Source organism: Lichenostomus cassidix, chromosome 2 (genome assembly GCF_008360975.1).
Source record: "Lichenostomus cassidix isolate B80296 chromosome 2, HeHo_3.0, whole genome shotgun sequence".
Taxonomy (NCBI): Eukaryota; Metazoa; Chordata; class Aves; order Passeriformes; family Meliphagidae; genus Lichenostomus; species Lichenostomus cassidix.
Genome location: NC_139482.1, coordinates 117495140 through 117518839, shown reverse-complemented (window position 1 = coordinate 117518839; position 23700 = coordinate 117495140). Strand labels below are relative to the sequence as shown.

Sequence of the window (23700 nt, the reverse complement as noted above, 5' to 3'; positions counted from 1 at the left end):
AGAGTGGCTTCTTCATACTAGGTGAGAAGCTGCTAGAAGTTCCCTCCATATCCCACCACTTGCCAAGGCCAAGCCCATCAGTGATGGTGGTAGCCATGGATAACATATTTAAGCAAGGGAGGAAAAAACCTGTGCAACACCAGGAGCCAGGAAGTAGAAGTGAGAATATAGGAGACAAACAACTCTCCAGACCCTCAAGTCAGAGAAGAAGGAGAAGGAGGAGAAGGGGCTTCAGGCACCAGAGCAGAGATTCCCCTGCAGTCCATAGTAAAGACCATGGCCAGGCAGGATGTGCTCCTGCAGCCCATGGAGGTCCACAGTGGAGCAGACAGACACCTGCAGCCCATGGATGTGCCTGAAGGAATCTTTGACTGTGGGAAGCCCATGCTGCAACAGGCAAGAGTGTGAGGAGTCCTCCCCTAAGCAGGAAGGAGAAACACTCTCCACAACCCCCATTCCCCTATTTGCTCTGCTCCACGTTTTTGAGAATCTTGCATTTTCTACCTTTGAAAATGTAAACACCAAATTCAAATTAATTGGATCAAGTTACTTCAGATGTATTTTACATAATAAAACATGTTTGCTCTTAACATTTTGTGTCATTTTTCCTGTAAGAAAAATAAGAAATAAAGTCCTAATCTTGGTTTCATTGGAAGCAATCACCCTGAGCCTTCTCTTCTCCAGACTGGACAGTCACAGCTTTTTCAATTACTCCTTAAAAGAGAGATGTTCCAGCCCCTTCATCATCTTACCAGCCCTTAGCTGGTCTCTCTCCAGTATGTCCATGTCTCTCTTGTACTGAAGAGCCCAGAGCTGGATACCAGCACCTTTCTGTTAAATACAGTATCCACTCCATTTATGAAACTATTAACTTTTCCAATTCATGCATGCAGGAGATGAACCATATATGATTTTGGGTTTGCCAGTAATCAATGCTCACATGGACTACTGGCATGCAGGAAGAAGGGGCAACACCATATGGAAAAACTGCTGGTTAACAAGATTAAAGAACACATAGCCTTACTAAGACATTAATAAGACAAAGAGCTCTGGACATACAGACAGACTGGGATGCTGGAAAGCAGTACCATAGAAAGGTACTTGGGGATCCTGGTCAATGCCAAGTTGAGTGTGAGTCAACAGTGCCCTGGCAGCCAGGGGGCCACCAGTGTTCTGTAGTGCATCAGGCACAGCATCACCAGCTGCTCAAGGGATGGGATTGTCCTGCTCTGCTCTGCACTGAGGTAGCCTCACCTTAAGTACTGCTGTCCACAAAAATCAGATTCATTTCCTGCTGTGCAAGAAACCAATAATTACACACTTGAGAGAGACATTGATTATTTATTTTAAAATTGCACAAGCCTGGCTGCCTGGTGGAATTTCACAAATCAAGTACATGAATTACCGAAACTTTTTACTATTCATATATTTTAGCAAACAAAGGAATTAGTGTTCATTGGCTACTAGTTACATAGTTTTCTTTTAAATTCATATTCTACTATTGGTTAACAATTCTCTTGCTGCTTATGGGAATTAGTTCATATTTCTTTCTCTTCTTATAGGGTTGCTGGTCTCTGAGTTGGAGGTTGTAGATCTCCCCCTGCCAGAATTACCTTTCACTCAGTTGGAGCTGATTTCAGCACAATTGCTGAGTTGGCTTTATTAGTTCTTTCCTTATCTTGGGAGTTCTACCAGATGTCTTTGTAGCTCACAAATTCTGCATTCTTTGTGTCCAGTATCAGTCGGCATCCTTTTTTTCAAGCTTTACTAACCTCCCCCTAGGTCTCAGATCATTGAAGCATGTCAAGCCCTAAACTTTAACATGGAAATTCTACAAACAAGTCATTTATTTTTTTAACACATAGATATCACTTAGAGCTTGCTTGTTAGCTGCTATCTGTTTCACAAATTAAATCTCCCTTGTTGATTGTACTCAAAAGTATACAAAGATCAAACAGCAAAGAACACCCTTTCTTAAGAAAATGTTTACATATTCCACATTTTTCAACAGTCCTGTGTGCAGTTTTGGGCACCACAAAATAAAAATGACATTATGCTATTGCAGAGGGTGCAAAGGGGGATAAGGAGGATAGTTAAGGGACTGGAGGGGAAGCTCTGTGACAGTGGTTGAGGTCTTCTGTTAAGCTTGGAGGAGACTGAGGGGAGACCTCTGTGCAGTCTACAACTTCCTCGAGAGGGAGAGCAAAAGGTCATGCATGGATCATTTATCTCTTCTCTGTGGTGCCCAATGACAGGGAATGGCCTGCCGCTGTGTCTGAAGAGGTTTAGGTCGGATATTGGGAAAAGGTTTTCCAACCAGAAGGTGGCTGGGCACTGAACAGGCTCCCCAGGGAAGCGGTCACAGCACCAAGCCTGACAAGAGTTCAAGAAGCGTTTGAACAATGCACTCTGGCACACGGTGTAATTTTTGGGGAGTCCTGTGCAGGAGCTGGACTCGACAACCCTTGCGGATTCCTTCCAACCCGCGACACTCAGTAACTCCACAGACATGGCCGCCGCCGCCGCCGCCACCGCCCCGCGCTGAGCCCAGTGAGGATCGCGGCTGCGCAGGCGCAGAGAAAGCCCCGCCCCTGCTATCCCTCTCCTCGGCGCTGATTGGGCGGGGATGGCGCGCGCCGCGGCCGGCACGGGGTCGCCCCGCCCCTCGGCGGTTGGCTGCGGTTGCCGCGGCAGCCCGGGGCCGGCGGCTCGCTGAGGGAGGGCGCTGAGGCAGAGCGGGCCGGGCGGGACGCGCTTTCCTCCCGGGAGGCCCTGGAGCGGATCCCGTCCCGCGCCCGCCAGCCCCGCCGCCTTCCCACCGGCCCTGCTGGGAGGCGGTTGGTGGGGCGGCCACGGGACGGGGAGGGCAGTGTGTAATCGCACGGCTCTTGGTAGGAAGCGGCTGGGGGAGCGAGGGAGGGTGATCTGCTCGGCTTTCCCTCCGCTCATTCTGCTGGGTTTGGAAGAAGGTCTGAGAAAGGGCCCAGAAAGGTAATTTTATCTAGAAAGCGAGAAACTCGCAGTAGAAAAACAAGCCGCCCACAATGTCCTTTCAGCTTTCCTTCATCCCTCATCTTTTAAAATAAAAGTTCAAAGCGAATCCCGTATGGATAAAGGAGAGCTACTGAGCTTCAGCTTAGTTCAGTAAGGAAGTTTCTTCTGCCTTCACAGCCTCTATCTGGGCTTTTCCTCAGTTTATATTCATTGCAGTGCTGGCAAGGAGGATTCTTTGGGCGAGGTTTAGCTCTCGGATGCTTTTTGCTTTCTCCCTGCTTGTTCTGATACACTAATGTGGAGCTTTTGTGTATCAGCTAAAATACATAATATACATTGGAATATGTACCTGCTTAAGAGGTGACCTTTCTATTCTGAGTCATTGAGTTATGTCTGTTAGGATATCCTTGTCCCCAGGTCGTTTATACATCCATTTCGATATTAGTCATTTACCTTCTTCCCCTTCCCCTATCCCCTCATTTATAAGCTCACTTATATGAGCCACAGTTTGAAAAAAAAGTTGTTGTGGTGAGAGCCTCTATAATATGCCTTAGTGTGAAAAACTCAGTTTTTACCTGTGCAGAACATGCAGTGGTGTGCATGACAAAAGTGCTGTGCAGATGTTTAAAGAGTACTGTAGCTTAATACCACCTCTCACAGCCCATAAAACCTGTTATGTACTGTCCTGTATTGTCTACCTAATAATGAGATTATGAGCTTCCATTAACTAGCTACTATGTGTGAGAATTATGCCTGCTGTGGAGCACTGTGCTCATATTTCTGTATGAAAAAGGTGAAAACTAGGATACAACCTTCTTAAGCAAACTGAAACAGTAAATCAAATAGACAAATTATTTTAAATGTTAATTAATACACCAAAAACTTGATGAAATGTGAGCAATAAAAGGGGTAGTATTTTATAAACCATGTAGTATCACTGTAAATAGAAAGGGCATTGGTGAGGATATGTCAGATTTGAAGTATACATGTAAGCTTTGTTGTAGATCTGGGATACAAGTAGTATAACGTTTTCCTTTTTTGTTTTTAAGGAATTCTAGAAAACTACTTGGGAGAGTACGTGGAATACACTATTAAAAGAAGTGGTAGAGCAGCTTGACGTATTGCAGAGCCATGGTTCGACTAACAATGGACCTAATTGCTAAAAATACCAATCACAAGAGTCGTAGTGAAGAGGACTTTGGACAGTATCTGCAAAAAATAACTCATTTGAATTTGTCAGATAAAAATATAGACACCATAGTAAGATTTACTTTTCATTATTCCTTTTAAACTGGCTGTTCTAATGTTTTGTAGTTACTGTTATGCTGAGGTGTTCATAGTTAGAGAGACAAACAAGGAAAGCCAAGTTTTACAGAGCTGTTAATTCACAGCACAATCTTTTCAATCTATCTGTGATTTATTCCTTAAATTTCAGAGGAAGTCTGAGAAAGGAAAGGAGAGTTCAGGAACAGGAAATAATCCGAGTGAGGTTAACAAATTTGGACTGGTGTAGTGGCTTTTTCAAATTAGTCAGGTTAAAAACATACTTTTTTTTTTTTTAATTGTTCCCTGGGGCTTACTAATTTAAAAAATAATCCATGAACTTTTTATTTTTAAAGACTAAACCTGCAAACTTAACGCAGTCCTTCCTCCTCTGAATTTAATAATAGGAAGTGTATACAGGTTTCAATAAGTTCTGACTTAATTCAGATCCTCTCAAGATACTGAGTAAATTTTGAAACTGCTGAGCTTTGAACAACTGCATTGTTGAATGTGGTGGATTTCTGCTTCAAAAGCTTGATTTCAGTCAAGAAGAATTCGCTTGTTCTGTGTGAACAGATCCCTGTAAAGCAAATGGGTTTATTCAGCCCACTCAGAGGAATCCATCTGATGAAGACAGGGAAGGGAATGAAGTCACATTGGATGTGGTGTGTCTGCTGGCTATGCCTGTAGTCCTCAACTTCTGTATGGCAAAATAGTAATGACAGGTTTCAGTCTTCAATCTGATGATAACTGACAGTTTGTAATAACTCCATTTTTCTAGGAAAAGTAGTTTCGAAAAATGTTTGCTAAAGGTGAAAATTTATAAATCATGCAGCAGAACTTAAATGTAAGAACAATCAATAGCTTCCAGAAGCAGGCAGTGAGTGAACATTAAGTAGCATGTTATTGTTTATTTCAGGGTGACCTCTCTTTCTGTAAAAATCTGAGAGTTCTATATTTATATGATAACCAAATCAGCCAAATCCAGAACTTGGACTTTGCTTCAAATATAACACACCTTTACCTTCAGAACAATCGTATTTCAAATATAGAAAATCTCTCATCACTGAAAAAACTTGAAAAACTGTAAGTTGAAAATAATGTATTTATTTTACTAGTAAAAGGAATAGTTATGACACTTTAGGATTTTTTTAATTGTGTAACCATTAAGGTCCTTTCAGCTCTTAAATTTTGCTTTTCAAATAGAAGTAATTGCTTATTTTTTATGGCATGTTTTGTGATAAAGGTAATGACATACTATCTTGAGATATATATTTGCATTTAAGTTATTTTTTCAGTTATATGATAATAATAATGATGATAGATAATAATAATAATAAATAGTAGCAGATAAAACTGAAAAAAACTCCTTGAATCAGTGTATGTATGTTCTACTTCTATGCTGGGTTATTTACTTTTTTTAATCATAATTTCCAAGTATTATTCAATAATGCTTGAAAAATATTTTCCTTTATATATTGAAGTCTTGTGTTTGCTCTTACTTTCTAAGGATATTAAATCTATTTTGTGTTCTATTCTGTAGATATTTGGGAGGAAACTATATCACTGTAGTAGAGGGTTTGGATAAAGTAGGAGAACTAAGGGAGCTACATATTGAAAATCAACATCTCCCTCTTGGTGAAAAGCTTCTGTTTGATCCAGTATCTCTTAGCTCCCTGGCAGTAAGTACATTTTGAGAATTTCAATGAGCTAATTATCAGCAGATCAGTATTTTTATGAGAAATTATTAGGACTTGATCACTCTGTATTTTCCTTCTTTGCCAATTGGTGGCATTCTTTCAAATTCTGTGCATGGAATCCCACCCTAATTCTCATGTAAGCTAGGAGTCCAGCAAATTCTACTTCATCAGGTTTTTTTATTATGAAGAATGAAAATGAGAAGGAAGAGAGAGAGGAATTAAGGAGGTATGTGGATACCCTATACCAACAGACTATGAATAAACCAAAAAAGGGGTGTGAATTTATCATTCTTAGTTTTCTTAGTCTGTTTAATTTTTAGTGAATTTGTTTGTTGGTATTTCTCTGATTTGATTGTTATAGTTGTTTAATTACTGCCTTTTGTATTTCTGTAGAAAATGGAATGGAAAAAAAGGCACAAACACCTTTTTTCCCCTGGATGTTAGAAAGAACAGTCAAAAGCATTCAGTTTTAGTTCGGCGGTTTTTCTATGTTTTGTTATGTTAAGATTTCAGGAAATCTCTTTGAAGTTGTCTTTCAACATGTTAATTGCTCAGAAAACATAAAACGTATTATTGAAGAGGTTAAAAATTAGGCTTTATCTGCTAATGGATGTAGTTCTGTACTAAAAAAATTCCTTTTGCTATATCTCCCGTAGTGTAGTAAGGGCTTGATGAGCCTTTTTTTGTGATGATGAAGAACTCACTAAGAAGTGAGTTCTTTTGTTCCCATATATATCATAAATATTTTACCTAGGTCTGTTTTTTTCCTGTTTTGAGATTAAGTAATCTAAGACAAGTATTGCTGTTTCTCTTTAATAGAAATGAGTCATTACTGTGAGAGCATTTGTACTTTGTTCCTTCTATATTGGAGAAATTATCAAAGTCAATGGAAGTTTTATAGCTATAATCTTCCCAGGATAATAACTTATAATAAACTCTTCCACATTTTTCAGCATTCTGGCCTAGATTTTGTTTTCTATGGCTTTTATTAAAGGCCTTTTGATGTGGGGTTTGTTTTGTTTTCTAAGAAACACTTTACATTCTTGACAATGTAACATCTTTGCTGCGGCTAAACTTGAAAACATTCTATTTTATCCTCCAAGTGCTAAGTGTTTGGAGCCTTTCTAAGACCTCACTTTTTACTTCTTCATCTGTTTGTGGCTCTTTTAGTGGTGTCAGAGATGAAAGAAATAAAAGCGTGAGGCCATATTGCTCTCTGTGTACCACAAGCAAATGTTTTAATGATGACAATGTCATAAATCTGACTGAGAACATTAAGTTTATAAAGTGTGTTTATCAGGTAAACTGTCTGCAATGCAAATCTTGGTCAAATTTTTTAAGGGAATTAGTTTTCCTGTATAAACTGCTGAAACAGAGATTTTCCAGCCAATGCTAAGTCCCATACCTTGTATAATTCTAAACTCACTCGATTAAGTGTCCCTTTTCATTTTCTAGCAATATAAACATCTTCCTTTTATGTGAAACTGCATTAGTATTTCCCAAGATGAAGAACTGAAATACATTTAGTTTTTTATCTAAAATGTAAAGATGTCTGTAACTGTTGTCTGTTACAAATGGCAAAATGCAATATGTGACTCAGTACTGTTCCAGAGAAGGGGTAAGGATCAGAGGTATGGATACCAAGAGGTTTGTAGGATTAAGCCTGAAAGAAAAACAGTGTAGTCCAGCTGTTAAATGAGACTACATGGGTACCACATATGGGCTTCAGCTCTGCAGTTCAGATGCAATCTCCCAGTATAAGAAGAATGTGGACCTGCTACAGCAAGTCCAGCGAGGGCCACAAAGAGGATCAGAGGCTGGAGCACTTCGTCTATGAAGACAGGTTGAGAGACTTGAGTTTGTTCAGTCTGGAGAGGAGAAGGCTCCAGGGACACCTTGTACCAGCGCTTCAGTACTTAAAGGGGCTTATAAGAAAGCTGGAGAGGCACTTTTTACAAGGGTGTGCTGTGATAGGACACAGGGTAATGGCCTGAAACAGATTGAGAGCAGGTTTAGATTAGATATTAGAAATAAATTCTTTGCTTGTGAGGGTGGTGAGAAACTGGAATAGATTGCAAGGACAAGCAGTGGATGCCCCATCCCTGGAAGTGTTCAAGGCCAGGTTGGGTGGGGCCTTGGGCAGCCTGGTCTACTGGAAGGTGTCCCTGCTCATGGCAGGGGGATTGGACTGGATAGTCTTTACAGTCTCTTTCAACCCAAACCATTCTATGATTTTATTAAATGGCAGTCAGTTTCAGTGTGTGTTTCATACTTCAAAAGAAGAGTAGTAGCACTTGCAGAACTCTGTAAAGCATTTGAACATGTTTAAAGAAAAACAAAAATTCTGTATTTACAAAAAATTCCTGAAATAATTGAGAAACAATCTTACTTTGATTTCACTTCAAAACCAGAATAAATTACATTTTAGGACAAGATGGAAAACCAACATAAAACAATCTGTATGGTATGTGAATGTTGTATTTGCATGTTTCTTATTCATGTTTTTGTTCATCTTTTAAGATAATTTCCTGTTATAATTTATAACTTGACTCCTACATGGCGTGAAAAAAATACTTATTTTTCTGCTTTTCTTCCTTCAGAAATCTTTGTCTGTATTGAATATCAGCAATAACAACATTGATGAATTAGAAGAACTGGCAGTTTTGAAAAATCTTTCTTATCTTAAAGCAGTTGACAATCGACTTAAACATATGAAGGTATCAAAATAAATATTTGTAATAATAAGTATGGATTATAAGAAATCAGTCACATTCATCTTTATCACTAAATATATGAGTAAAAAATTTTACTTCTGCAGTTACTAAATCTCTGGCTTGTCAAGCATGCTGTCTTTTCTTATATAGAAATCTTACTAAGATTAAAAATGGAGAAGCATTTATCTAGGATGTCAAAATTTATATTTTTATTAATCAGTACCGAAATGAATCTGCCTAAATATTAACCCAAATCACCAAGACAAAACCTTAATTAAAGTAAACTATTTCATTTCTGGTTTGCATATACATTTTATTTCCTTATTAAACTTAACTTTCATTGGTTAGTAATTATTAAAATGACTATTCTTATTACCTCTTAGAACAAAACATATTTTTAAGAGATTGTTGAGAGAATTTGGCAGTTCTCTTTACTAATGAGGAGATTGCAGTATTTTGTGTTCATAACCAAGTAACTGATCAATGTATTTTATTTGGACTCTTCATTTTTTTACACTTTAATATTAAAAAATGTTGAATGATGCCCTTCTTTTTTACTAGAGAACTACTAATGCTTTGTATTTCAACTCCTGGCTTTGACTATGTTTGAATTTACAGCAAAATACAGTTTATGTAGGCTTTATGTAGACTAAAATCACATTGGAAATATTGGTTACACCAAAATAGCAGACAGCTTTTTCAAATAGGCAGTCTCCCCAAAGCTTCCCTTATTAAAAGGAAACCTTTCGTAAGTAAAACATATTACAGAGATTTTTATATTGGCTCTTTCTTATAAATAAAATATACTCCTGTTGTGATGATCTTAAACGAAAATGTCATAGGCAAAGAACCAATTAATTTTAAGAATGAGGATGCCAGTTTGGAGACAGCATTTGCAGTGTCTGAGGAAGAAACAGTGTCCTCTGAAACAGAATAAGGACAGGACAAAAAGACTGCATTATTTAGTAACTGTGTATATATTATTTATTCATTATTAAATTTCATTATTTAATCGTCAGGAAAACCAGAATTATATTTACCCAAATCAATTAGATATGTAGATTTCTGTGTCACATGGTCACAACTTTTGAAAAATTATATGATTAGCATTTGAGTTTGCTGCTGCTGCTATCCATTACACTCGGATTAAGCTCCAGTATATTTTGAAAGTGACTGTTCTGTGTGTTTTCTAAACAATCTCCAAGTTTTGAAATATATGGAACAGGGAAGGTGTTTCTATTCATATCTTTTCAGACCTGTAAAATAATGGACATATCAGACGTGTTTAATACACAGTGTAATGCAGGTGGATATCCAGCTTTCCAGCTACAATTACTGAGTTTTAAGTAATTTTGTTAGGCTCTACCTATCACTAATATTATTTCCTAAATAAAGAAAAAACAAACTGTTGAAAAAAGCAGTGAGCCATGAAAAGTGTTTTTTAAAAAGTCAGTTTTACCTCTGTGTAAGAGGCTTTAGCTCACTCTGAACATCTAGCATGAGAGCAATCTTATACAGCCACTGACTGTTCAAAAAAAATAGCTAAGGGAAGTTTTTAGTATGTTTCAATTTTTTTGCATCCCTGATTTTCATGATTGCATGACATACATTATTCTACAACTGTGAAAGCTGCAAGGATTTTAGGGGTACACAGTTCTACACACTTAATTGATTCTGCTGGCTGAACTTGTTACATGCAGCAAAGGCTCTTTCATTCCCACACAGGCTGCCTCCATTCCCCTCCCTCTTGTCCCTCTGTTGTCAAAGCTCTGATATATACCTCTTTTTCATGCCAAAAGTGCTATGTCCCCTGTTTTCCCATTCTTGCTTTCCCATCACTGCCATCAAGAACATCCCCAAGAATGCCTGGCATTGATCAGAGATTGTGGCAGTGCTGCATGACAGGGAAGTGTAGGAGAAGTCTGTACCCAGCTGTGCTTCACCTGGTGGGAAGAGAAACTGTAGAGGACCTATCTGTGTCTGAGCAGGTCTGGTGAACTGCAGGAATAACATGGAATCTTTGTAAAAGTGGAAAATATGAAAGGCATAAGAAATGCATGAAATACAATCTTCTTGTGTAGACTTCGCTCACTTTTGTGTGTTTAGTATAATTGTTTTATATTTAAACAGTTCTCGCAGTTCTTTTACTTTATTATGAAAACCCATATTCCTTCACTTTTCAACTATGCCACCTTGATTTCGGCATAGTTGAAAATTAGGACCAGTAAATTCAAACACTTAAGGCTGTGGCTAGTTCAAGGCTTAGTTAGCATAATTAACAGACATCAAGGCATATGACCTTGTTTCACTTGACTGAAATTTATATAATGTAGTCTGAACAGCAGAAAGAAGAAAATCAAGTAATTTTTCTGAATTCATGCAAAATAACTGTGACTAGCTACCAGATGCAAAAATTATATCATAGGTCAGTTATCAAGAATATAATTGATTTAAATAGAATTGACTTTTCTTTGTTTTCTATTGCTTGCTACTTCATTTATTTATCGTACTGAGGTTTTGGTTTGCTGTAGTCAGGATCACAAGGTCTTCTAGACTGCAGTGTATTTGGGTTGGAATTAAGGAATTTTTTAAAAACACTATGTCTATTAAAAAGCCCCACTATGTCTATTTAAAAAAATCCTTTTATTCCTTTTTATAAAAAGCCAGAATGTAATTTCTTTATTTATTAAGTTCATTAGTTTTGGGATTATGGTTTGTGCGAGTGTTTGGATAGATAGAAAAAATATAGCTAGAAATACCTGTAAAAATCTGTGTTTCCCAAGTCTTTAATTTATTCAGCCTCTGTCCAGTATTGATTATGACAAGAGGATATCACAAAAGATGAATTCATTCATTTCAGAATTGAGTCAGGAGCAAGAGAAAAATTATAGATTTTCTCAAATAGATTATGACAGGTAATCAAACTGGTGACAAATTGCTGTCTGTAGATGTAGCTGGGGCAGTTGGATTAGAAGTTTCCGATAAAAACTGGAGCATACTGGTCAAATACCAATTCTTAAATGACCACTGTTAATTGGTGAGAAAGTTATTGCCAGCACTACAGCTGCCTACTCAGGCACTTGCCCTTCCCCCTCCCCACCCTCCCCGATGGAATATAATTTGCTCGTCAGTATTTTGTAGCAGACCTCAAAGTGATAGCATGACATGATCATTTATCAAATGGAGCCTGCCCAGAAGAGTGTCTGGTCCCTTTAGTGCAGCTTATTGAAAGGCTGGGAAGTGAAAGCACTTTATTAGAGACAGGAAGGCAATGAACAACTAGAGCGTATCGAAAGGGTAATCATATTTCAGCACAGGATTAGTGTGCTCTTAGATAAACATACACTGGAGTAAGCATGTTCTGGGTCATTTATCAAGTAAGTAACAGCTAACAAAAATCTACAGGACTCTGTATACATTCATCAAAGTTAAACTGTATACATTTTATTTCAGTAATAGACAACTTTGTGTTGCAAAACTATTACTTGGAAAAATTCTTTCTAGTGAAATCTAGAACACATTACAGACTTCAATGATAGTGTCTGAATGCTTAAGTAAGAATAAATAAATACGCTTCCTAAACAATTTTTCTTTTTTAATAAGTCTAGCCCAAAATGTTTTGCTCCTACATTCTGTTTGTACTTAAGTGTTAGCATCTGAATTATGGGGGTTATCACGTTGCTATTGTGATACATGCTGATTAAGCTTTGCTGTGTAACATACAAAAATTATTAACATTTCTTCATGTGGACTGGCCCTCAGAGTTTATTGCATTGTTTTGTCAGTCTTGATCCTCACAGAACCAGACTTTTGCTCTCTATTTTTCTAAAAAGACATTTTTATCACTGAATAACAATCAATGATTTCAGCATCATCATAGATAGACCAAAATTATATGGTTCGGAGGTTTGAGGCTGTGCTGCCACTTTCTCCTCCTAATATATATTATATAACCCACAGGGTATTTCAAAGAGGATTTTCTACCAATGGAGGTGAGCTAGCAAAAGCAGAATTTTCCCTGCTTGTGTTGCCCAAGCAATTTTCTAAATTTGAAGGAGCTAAGAGATACCTACATTGCTAGACTTCATTGTTGGCATCAAGCTACAAAATTTTACACACTTTGCAGTTCAGAATCTGTCACAGCATGATTTGTAGATTTTCCCAAATTATTACAATAGTAGAACATAAATTCTCTCTCCTATTTATACAGATTGTCTTGAATCCCTCCTTAAGCTTTTCACACATACAAGGAAAGCCTGTCAAGAATAGGAGTTAAATGAAATTTTGGAAAGAAAGTATTTCAGAAAGTACGGTGTCTGAGTAGAAAGGACCAATCTGCTAAACTTTGCATGTTTTTAACTTGAATTTATTATATTTAAAAGACAGAGTAGTTTCATCTAGGTCATACTGCCCCTGGGTAATCAGACAGAAACACAGATGGAGAAAGGTATATTTCATTAATTTTACTGTTTAGGCTGATACAATAACTGACCACCCGCAGTTAGGTAGTGAGGGATTACTGTTTCTCCTGTAAAATACAGTTCTACATATAGATAAAGAGAGAGAGGCAGTCCACTGTGGATTGCATGATTTTTAGCTTTATTTTTCAGTCTGTCCTTTATCTGTATAAAGTATTTATTGTTCCACACGCTGATACTCTAAGGGCTCTGTAAGACCATGGGGATGCATTAACAGACATTACATATAATACAAATTTTTTTTGTTACTAATTCCTAGGCTTTAGGTTCTTATAAGTGGAATTGAAGTGGTAGTTTTCCATAGATGGTATTTCTGTATCCTTAAAAATGCAGCATCTGCCAACATCACCATTTCTTCTGTGCAATTATGATATATTCAGGGGCTGCTATGGACCACTCCATTTGAAAATGCACATTTTTAATGTGCATATTAATGCATGTGAATAGTCCCATTGAAGTTATTTCTGTGTGCAGGATTTGGGCCTGGCTGAACAAATCACATTACTGTTGAATTTTACTCTGGAGGGGGAAACATAATCACTATGTTCTGTTGTTGTTTCAATTGCAGGATTTGGAGGTTGTATTAAACAAATGGACAAAGCTACGCAGAATAGATCTTACAGGAAACCCTGTCTGCCAAAAACCAAAGTACAGGGACAGGATTATAGTACAGTCACAGACTTTAGGTAAAAAATTAAATCAATAGCCCACCCATAACCCCCAATCATTTAGGAAACAACTGAAAAATTAATTGTTCTTGAGTAGCACTGTGTATGTAAACACAGTTACTGCTACAGATATTTATGTCAAATCATAAATTTTTAATTTATGTACAAAGCTAAAACTGCTTATGTAATCAGCTTCACACGTCATCTTGTTTGGCTTTTGGTAGTAGTAGTAGTAATCATTTGTTTTATAATATGTGATTGGTGACATTGTTACAGGACAATTTTTTGTGCTCATATTCCAGGTGTTGTGAAACTGCTTTTCAAAGATGAGTTTAATCTATTCCCCTATCAATCTATATTAGTTACTGAAGTGTTTTTGTTGTACACTGTCAGTTGTGCAGATCCCACCTCACTGTGTTTGAATTTGTCATATAACATTCATTCTTAAACTTATAAGCAGTTCAGACTTACGTTATGGGTGTATTTGTCAATCTTAACCCTTACAGTGCAGTTTATATTATTATTATGAGATAATTTTAACATAAAAAGAAGAAAGTTATTCTTCTATATGTAAACAGTTATACTGTATAAATAAATTTTAAAAATCTGCAATTTTTTACCTTTTTTTTAAATAAAGGTAGCAATTATCTTTCAAGTTATAATTACAGAACTTGGGTTTTCTCTGAGTACAAAATATTGGCCATTACGAAGAAGAAACAACCTATCTGCACAATGAAAATAACAGTGCCTTAGGGCAGTTCTGATGCAACCTAAATTTGTGGTCACACGAGGTTATTTTATTGGGGCTGACTCAAAAATGCAGATGCAACCAATGAATCATAGAGCATAAGATTTATGGCACCTAAGTGAGTAAAGTTAACCTTAGCGAGGCAAATCTGTGTGACTGTCTTCATGATCAGTAGAATTCCTTGATTGCTAAGATGGGTAGTTTCCCTCTCAACCTGAATTTTTGTGTCTATCTATATCCTGTGTAAGAGCATCATTTTTCTTCAGAACTTTATAGAAAGTGTTGCATTTAACCAGATGTGAAATATGTATATTTCCCTTGAAAGTTATAAAAATTGTAGACTTTTTTTTGTAATTAAGACATGTTAACTCACTCTTGCAGCTGGAATATGAATATCAATTGTTATTGGGTATTTTTGCTTTACCAAAATACTACAAAAAGAAAAAATTATTTAAAGAGAGTGAATATAGAGCCAATACACATTGCATATAACTTTGTATAGCACTGTAGTTCATATTGTGTCACAGAAAATGTTCTCTTTTGCAGAATCCCTCGATGGGAAAGAAATTAAAGAAATAGAAAGACATTTCTTAATGAATTGGAAAGCCTCCAAAGCTGCCAGGAAAAAAAGCAATGAAAGAATGACAGATGAACATACAGCCTGTGTACAATTTTGTAAGCAAACAAATCAATTACTTGATGCTTTTTTAAAATTTATGGAATTCATTAAATAAAAGCTGTAAGGAACTACACTAAGAACTGTATGTAAGAGACTTGTACCAGTGATGAGTCCAAAAGACACAAGTAGAAATTGAGCTTTCCCAATGTAAAATTTAATTGTAGCACTAGTTCATGTGGTGGTTTTTTCCGTACAACCCAATCTCCTAAAATTATGGAAAGGGGTAGCTAGTGCATTTTGGGTGTGTAAATACTCACATTTACTTTCCGTATTTAAAAAATATTGGACATTCTAGAATAAATATGTATAAAATACATCAGACTTTTAAAATCTATTTCTTGATACTTACTTGATCTGTGTATATTGCCAGTCTTTTTAAAGGCCTTCACAAAGACACATGTCTAGCAGAAGTCCAAGTTTTAAACTTGGAAAGGAAAAAAATCTGGGAAATAAAAAAGCTAGAAACCCTTTTTGGGGTTTAAAGGCAACAAGTTCTTCAAGTGGGAAAATGCATTAGTTTTGAAACACATGCAAAACCTGAACTAAAGGTTGAGGTTTTTTTAAATGGTGGGGAGCTGGTGATTGTTACAGGGTTAACTGCAGGTTAAAATATAAATGACTTAAGAGCATGTCTTATCATCTTGCAAGATTTGGATACAGATTTGAAATTACTCAAAAGGTTTGAATGACCATAGTTATAAAATAAAATTGGTGGCAGTTACACTGTTGCTATCAAAAGATAAATTAATGTGTTATTTTTGAAGACCTGAAGGCTGGTGCTCTCCCTGCCAGAACCAGCCCTAAAATAGTTGGAGTCTCAGTGTTTGAAAGCCACATATAAATGGCAATGGTTCTGAAATAGTCTTCTGAATAATTACTGATATAAGGAGGTGCTATGTAATTGAATTTACTCTCTTTCAAATAACTCTATCTGAATGGTAATACCTGTTTTAATATTCACCTTCATCAGTGTTTGCAGCACCTTCCATAATTCCATTCAAAGTTTTCCATTCTCAGTTTTCGAATTGGAGGTATTTTACATTAAGGTTCGTAACACTGTTTTCTATAATGAGATATATTTGAACCTGTGATCAACCATACAATATTAAATAGATATGGTTTGACTTGGGATATTGAATTAATCCTTTTTTCTTTCTGTTTTCTGCAGCTGACTCTGAAACACCCACTCGCACTCTTCCCTCTCACTCTGTGAAAGAAAAAGTAAATTATTTAAAAAAGCAGAAAGTTGAAAGAAAATCTCTGCTTGGAATCCGTGAAAAAAGAAGTCAGATGGAAAGACAGGTGTGTTCCTCAAACTTCTTCCTTTTGGTTATATTGATTATTGTTTATACAGCTCTTGCTGAATCAGCTGGAAAATGAATACAGGAAGGTAGAATTTAATATGAAATATTTTTTTAACCATGTTATATTTATTGGTTTTATTTCTTTGAAAGACAGGATAATAGATTTCAGTTTCTGGTTATAAATCAGTGGACTAGCTAATATGAGTAACTTTAGTGTTACTAGTTTCTGTCATATGCATTTAATTGTAATAATTTTCCACAAAGGCAAAATAATGTCGAAGCTAATTCTTAGAAGTAAGTTAAGGTGTCACTACCATTGGTGAAGGGTGATCCTGTGAATGGAGTCACCTGCAGAAGGAGAAACAATTACTTTTCATCATTACAGCCTACTTCTAACAGCCATGCTCCAGTTTCACCTGTAGTAATGGTGTAGTTAAGTATTTAATATCATTCCTTCAGGACTTTTAATGCTATTTTTAACCTAAGGGTTTTATTATCTAATAGCTGAACTATCCAACAAAAATAAAATCATCATTTCTACAATGCTGTAAATAAAATAAATAAATACATGCAAAGATATTCTTTTGTAACTAAATTACTAAATGCAGTGTTCTATTTTACATTCAAGTTAGAATTTATTAGTGTGTTTGACAATTTAACTGAGCAACATTTAATGCTATTTCATTTTTGACAGCTTACCACTTTCCATTCCATCAGTTTTGTTCCTTCTTATTATTTGTTCTGATTAAAAATAGCTGCCTTTCCCTTGAAAAGTAAAGAAGAACTGCAAATCACAAAGCTGCTCTCTTTCAAATAATTTTTGTTCATCACATGACAGTGGATATATTCTGTCCTAAAAAGAAACTGAACTTGTCATATATGTGTTCTTGAATTTTTTTTTCTTGCTGCAAAAAGCAAAGCAGTGGAGCAGTTAAAAACAAGAACTGCAGAAAGAATGTACAAGTTATTGTAAAAATTATGTTCCAGTGAATAGTCCGGGCTTCTGAAATTTAGAGGGATACAGACTAATGCTCATGCCATAGAAATATTATTGGGTTTTTTAAAATTCTACTGTAAGATGGGTTTTTCCACATGCTCAGTGTTCTCTCAGCTTGCATGTCATCTTCATTAGCATCCTGTCTTTTGAGCCAGGCTGAGTAAAACTGTGCTTTCCATTTACCATTCCCTTTAGTCCTAAAAAAGGATGGAACATGCATGTACAATACCTTTTCTACTGTAAGGCCTTCTGCTATTCCCTTTGATTCTGATTCTGCTTTACAATGTTAAAAGGCTGTCCAACTGTTGAAATTCTTTGCTTGGCAAAAATTTTCTCAGTATTAAAAAGCTGGAATACAATCCTGGCTGTTGAAATCCCTTTTGACCCTAGAAAGCCAAAGAGTGCATCTTCCATACTTGATTAAAATAAAATGTCTATATTTTTATTAATTTACATTTATCTGTTAAACAATTTGAGTGGGGTTTTTTTTAGTGTTAGTCTAGAAGATTTTAGTCTGATTTCACAGAAAGGTTAGAAGAAACTGCAGTCAGATGGCATGCATTTAATATTTGCCAAGAACTTGTAAGTGGCAGTTTTGTCTTAGATGCTGAAGGTTGCTGTACCCTAAAATTTCATGTGTAATCACTGATTCTGAGATGTATTCTAATCTTGTTACTAGAGGAATTCCACAGAAATCAGAGAGTTTTGGGAGTTAAAGGTTTGTGAATTCTTTAGAATGTTTATTGGGAAAAAAAAGCTAAACCCTCAAAAATATAAATATTCATTCTCAGAGTTTATGCAGATATGAAAAAATGACAAATCATAGTATTCCCTTGTCAGATCCAGTAATTAGGGATATACATGAATGTGCCCACAAGTAAAGGAAGGAAATTTTGTCAAACTGAACAAATGCCTATATTGTTTAATTGAAATTCAGTATTGGACCAAAGAAATTAGTGAATTTTAATACTACCCTCTGTGTTAGTCAAATAAATTATTCCAACAGATGTTTCCTCTTTCCCTATACATACTAGGTGATGTTTGACCTTGGCAACTGAAAAACAGGCATTAAATGCCTTTTTAACCTACATCTAAGATCCACTGAGGATTGCATACAGCTTGAACAATGAAAAAAGCCATTTATTACTAGATTACTGAAATATGTCATTAATCTTTCTTTTTTATGATATAAAAACAATAGCAATTTAATATTGGATTTTAAGTTAGTTTTGAACATTCAGAGAAAATTATGGATATTGGCAGGAAGTAATTAAAAGAAACCAAATCACTTAACTATTTTAAAGATACTTAATACCTTCCAGTGGGATATACCATTATTAGTTATCCCTGAGTAGAGAAGTTGTTGAAATTTTGATGTTGTAAACTTAATCTGTAACCAGCAGTTTCTGCCCTCATTGCCTCATTCATGGAATTAAATATTGTGGTAGGTATTTGTAGCAATTCAGAATGTGGTGGGAAAGTCACCTTTTCTCTCTCCAGCATATGTTATGGGATTAGCAATATGGAAATATTTTTAACCATGTAGTCAGCATGTCATAAATACTGTGGATTGTGCCAACTAATCACGAGCCACTCTGCTGCCACTATGCACATCCTGTATAGTTCAAGTTCTAGTCCAAATGGAAGGAACTTGCAGTGAACAATGCTAGCTCTCCCTCTTCTTAAGCAGGTGCTTGTATCAACATTGTATTTAATTAGTTAAATATTTATAATTTACTTGAGTTGTGGTGATTTGTGTGGTCTGAAATCTACACAGGATAATGTATATTTGGTAACAGGTAAGAATGTACATGTTCTGCATGTATAGTGTTTTTTTTTAATATGAATCCAACTAGCATTATAATAAATAAAATTATTAAGGTCTGTTATATGACAGTTTTTTGGGGAGAGATGATATGGACAATATAATTATATATACCCAAAATATAAGCTTTGCAATGAGGCACATATTTCACATTACAGAATATGGTTCTCTTATTTGAGAGGGAGGTGGGGAAATACGTTACCTCTGGATAACCTGAATCTTGTTCTCTTACTGAGTATCAATTTCAGCAAACATCTGAAAATTCAAGAATAAAAAATATCCTTAGCCTTGGTTCCAGGAGAAGGAAAAATACAGATTTGAGATACAAACCAGTGCAGTTTTAGCTGCACATCCTCGAGTTGGTTTTAGCAGCTGAAGAGCTTACAAGCACTCCAAATGTATTCAGAATTAGGTGCATTAAATACTTAGAGATACCAGCTGGAGCCCTTTGCAAGAGCTGAGAGCGTGTTTGGAACAGACATGGAGTGCCTTTTCCAGCACTCTGTCTCCCTGCCTTTCCTTGGTGATGGTGTTGAAGGAAAAATGTAAACATCTCCTCAGTGAGGTCTAGAAAGTATCAATCAGCATTTAGTGGTGAAGCCTGTTGGAGAGAAATATAAGGAATTTACTTGCCGTTGGATTATTCAGCCATTACATAGGATATGAAAGGAGTCACCACAATGCTAGATAAAGTGTAAGAATAAAGAGATAAACTGAAGTTCTGAAATTAAATAGAGTTGCTGAAGCAGAGTCATTTGAATGAAGGTCAGGTATAGCAGTTTCTGGTTACTACAGCCTAGGTAGGGTCTCAGCCAGTTTAGTGGTTGGTTCCCTTTTTTCTGGAGAATATATACTACCTGCAAAGGTGAGTGTAAGTGCTTTTGCAGGACCATAATTAACATTACAGTAATCTGTACCCTAGTGGTATTTTTGGTATCCATGTTTACAGCCTCGCTGGATATGGTGCTGAATGATTCTCCCCATGATCCTTCATACTCTGTTCGGAAGGAAAAATATAACTATCATCACAAACGTACAAGATGATATACAAAAGGCATTTTCTTCTGTCTAAACTTATTTCAGTAGTGGTAATTAAAAAAAAAAAAGAAGTAGGTCTAATCTTTGCAGAATTTGTAGTACTTTACACTGCCATGTCATCCAATGTCCTAAAAGCAGTGATAAAAAGCATCCCTTTTTGCCCATGCCCTGCCTCCCCACTCCAGTTCTCTGTACTGCTGGCTGTGCCCAAAGCTGAGAAGGAGTAAAGATCTAAACCACACTAACAGCACACGTGCACTGACAGACCCCCTGTGCCCTTGAAAAGAATAAATCCTTTTCAAAGCACGGAGAGAGAGCACATCTGCTGGTGAGCAGATTGCCAGCTAGACCACACGTACTCCTACATGTCTGGCTGGCCAGATAGAAGATAGACACATTCTTGACTGGCAGTCTGGTGGGAACACATTTGCTTGCCATAGTCTGCTCCCTCTTGCAGGAGATATGGGCTATTTTCTAAACATATAGAAGACCAAATGGCACATGCAAATTGTCAGTCAGTAGATGGTCAACAACTTAGCAGGACACATCTGGGGCTGCAGGCTGTCAGCCACTCTGAAGAACATTGAAACCCAGCCTGTTTGAAATCTGCTACACCAAATACATGAATATTTAAAATCCTTTAGGTTGGAACATCATCAAGTCCAACTGTATGCCAGTAACATTTTAAACAGAATGCAGAATGCCAGAGAATGACTTAGTGATTTTAGAGTGAGTTGCATCTTGTAACTGGTTCCATCAAAATTGTATCAGGGATGAAATACTATTTCAGGATGGTAAACAAAAAGCAAACTCAGATCTTTGCATACCTGTTTTTCAGGTGTTACGTGTTCACGCTAATAGTGAATAGACAAATGAAACACTCAGTATGCAGTGCTTATTTTTTCCTATCCTTAGATCTTTGTTGTCAGATCAGTTTAGACTACCGTTGAGAAAAAATCTCAAAACTTCATAATATTTTTGGTCTACTGCATTAGCATTCCATATTTTTTATTGCACAGCTAACTGACAAAATTATAAAAATCCCTTTAATAACACAAATATTAACCTAACTAACAAAGTAAAGAACTAATGCTGTGTTTTCAGGTTTTTAAAATACATACCTCATGTGAGTTTTAAAAAGTATTTTGAGGTTAAAATAAAGACTGCTGCTTGAATAGAAATATATAAATAAATTCTTTCATTTCAGTATAACTCTGTTGAAGTCAGTTCCAATAATCTAATTTATTGCAATGATATAAACACTGTTTCAATATTTACCTTCCTGTATCTGATCACACATTGGGTCGGCACACTCCCATCTCTGAAAAGTTGAAAGCAGCTGCTTTAACAAACCTGAGGTGAAAACACAGTCACTGTGCCCTCATCTAGCAAGGTGAGATACCACATTTTGAAGGACAGCATTGCAACCACTAATTCCTTGGTAGCAGCTATACCTCCTCAAATTCACTTCCAACAGCTTGGTATGTATCCCATCCAGTTGCAAAGACTTGCATATGTCAGATTTGCCTTAGTGGTTCCTAAATTGGCCATCATCTACTGTTGGTAGTATTTCTCCTCACCAAAAACTGTTCCTAGGACCTAAGAGGTATGAGACCAGGCCTTACCAGTAAAGACCCTGATGATTTTAGAGCTTCCACAGTACTGTTGGTGTGTTAGAAGTACCAAAAGGAAAAAAAAAATACATCCCTGCCTGAATATATCCCCTTGGTACTACTCTTACCATAATCAGAATATATATAAACACACAGTGTTTGAGTTAGTGATCTAAAGTTCATATTTGAACTTTAAATCCACAACCAATGAAAAAGTACCATTTTTCTTAAATATCACATTAAAAACAGAGCAAAGTGTAATTTAATTTAATGCTGTATTACTTATTTATATATGCAGGTATAAAGCAGACATAGCACTGCCTGTGATACAGCTATAAAAGCCATACAACTTGGAAGTTCTGAGATAGGGGCAGAAAGGGGGAAAAAGTAGCCAGAAAATTGTCAGTGCCCATTGATTTTTCAGAATGAGGATTCAGACATGGGATCTGTTAATATGGGATAGTATGTGGTTGTATTCCGAGTGTAACTGGTAAAAGTAAGTGCATCTGAAAGGCTCTCTTCCCCGTTTTTCTTACAATTTTTTTTTCTCAGTGTGGTGTACAAAGTAGCTATCCTGACTAACAGAGCTCTGAGGCAAAATGATTAATTATTTGAATGTGCTTATTTAGTCACCAAATGATAGAATTTATACATTGTAACTGAAAACAATACTTTTTAGTTTGCTAGGAAAAAAAAACTGTAAAAATACATTTTAAGTCACTTGGCCTTGAAGAATTCTAGGAACTCACTGTTTAAAAAGTTGTATTTGAACCTTACCTCTTCAATCAAACAAAACTGTAACCAGAAACTACAGAAATTACTGACTGCATCTTTCTGTTCTCCTAATTCTGAGCAGAATTAATTGCATCAAAACCAAGATAAATCCAAGCCAGCTGTGAAATGATCCATGTAATAGACTAATACTTTAAATCAAAAAGAGTTTTGATTCAATAAGCTCTTCCTTTCTTGGAGAGTTAACATGTTAGACTGCCTTAGTAATCACTGATTACATGTCCAGTAAAGTCAGGTATAATCAGTTGAACATAGTTTGTAAGAAAATGTTTTGGAATAAAAGACTGAATCTTATCTGATTTCATTTGTATGAGAAATTGCTTCAATCAATTATTACTAAGATTTTGTTCCTTATGGGACTTGAAAATTAAAAGTATTTGATACACATTTATGTCAGAAAAAAGTTAACACCATTTTTGTCCATGGAAAAACTCAGTTTTGTAATAAAAGAATGTATAATATCCCAAATGGACAGATTCTGTCAATTCAGAATAGTCTGGTTCCAGGTTTGGCACTGGGAAGAAAAACAAAAGGACTTTCACTGCAACAGCCACTAACCTTGCAATAGGTAAAGATCTTCTTTTCTCATCAGCAGCGTTTGATAACCCTGCTTATAATTTTTGTAGAAATGTTGAGTGTTCCTGGGAAGTGTTAATGACAACGGGAGCAATAGGTGTGGTTGTGACATGAAGATCTCACCTAACTTCTCTGATCTCTCTGATGTAGGTTGCAGAGAAGTCTGAAGGAAAGGCAGAAGTAATTTGAATTCTAAAAGCCAGAAGTTACAGGATGTGAAGATTTAACCATTATTGATTTTTTTCCCTCTCAAAGCTTACAAAGAAAGATAGTAGTGTCTCCATGGATATGTAGTCTGTGTCTTTTTAATC

At 36.3% G+C, this 23700-nt stretch overlaps 1 protein-coding gene and 1 long non-coding RNA gene across 5 annotated transcripts in view; both read left to right on the top strand.

Annotated features, from left to right (window-relative positions):
- Nucleotides 1–590, top strand: part of LOC146442097 (uncharacterized) — a 35460-nt gene extending 34870 nt beyond the window's left edge. The window contains exon 3 of the long non-coding RNA XR_014850139.1: nt 3–590. This is a non-coding gene — a long non-coding RNA (uncharacterized LOC146442097). The remainder of the gene's footprint in view (nt 1–2) is intronic.
- A 2066-nt stretch (nt 591–2656) lies between these two features.
- On the top strand, nt 2657–23676 carry PPP1R42 (protein phosphatase 1 regulatory subunit 42). 4 transcript variants are annotated; one of them, XM_085052966.1, is made up of 9 exons: nt 2659–2991; nt 4044–4254; nt 5177–5343; nt 5801–5939; nt 8558–8674; nt 13718–13835; nt 15112–15240; nt 16413–16546; nt 23540–23676. In XM_085052966.1, the coding sequence occupies exons 2-9, from the start codon at nt 4126–4128 to the stop codon at nt 23576–23578; spliced, it is 972 nt and encodes a 323-aa protein (XP_084909092.1). In that variant the 5' UTR covers nt 2659–2991; nt 4044–4125; the 3' UTR covers nt 23579–23676. The 4 variants fall into 4 exon arrangements, with proteins under 4 accessions (XP_084909090.1, XP_084909089.1, XP_084909092.1 ...); XM_085052964.1 differs by lacking the exon at nt 23540–23676 and having other exon boundaries at nt 2657–2841; nt 16413–19429; XM_085052963.1 differs by lacking the exon at nt 23540–23676 and having other exon boundaries at nt 2657–2991; nt 16413–19429.
- Nucleotides 23677–23700: the final 24 nt, after the last annotated feature.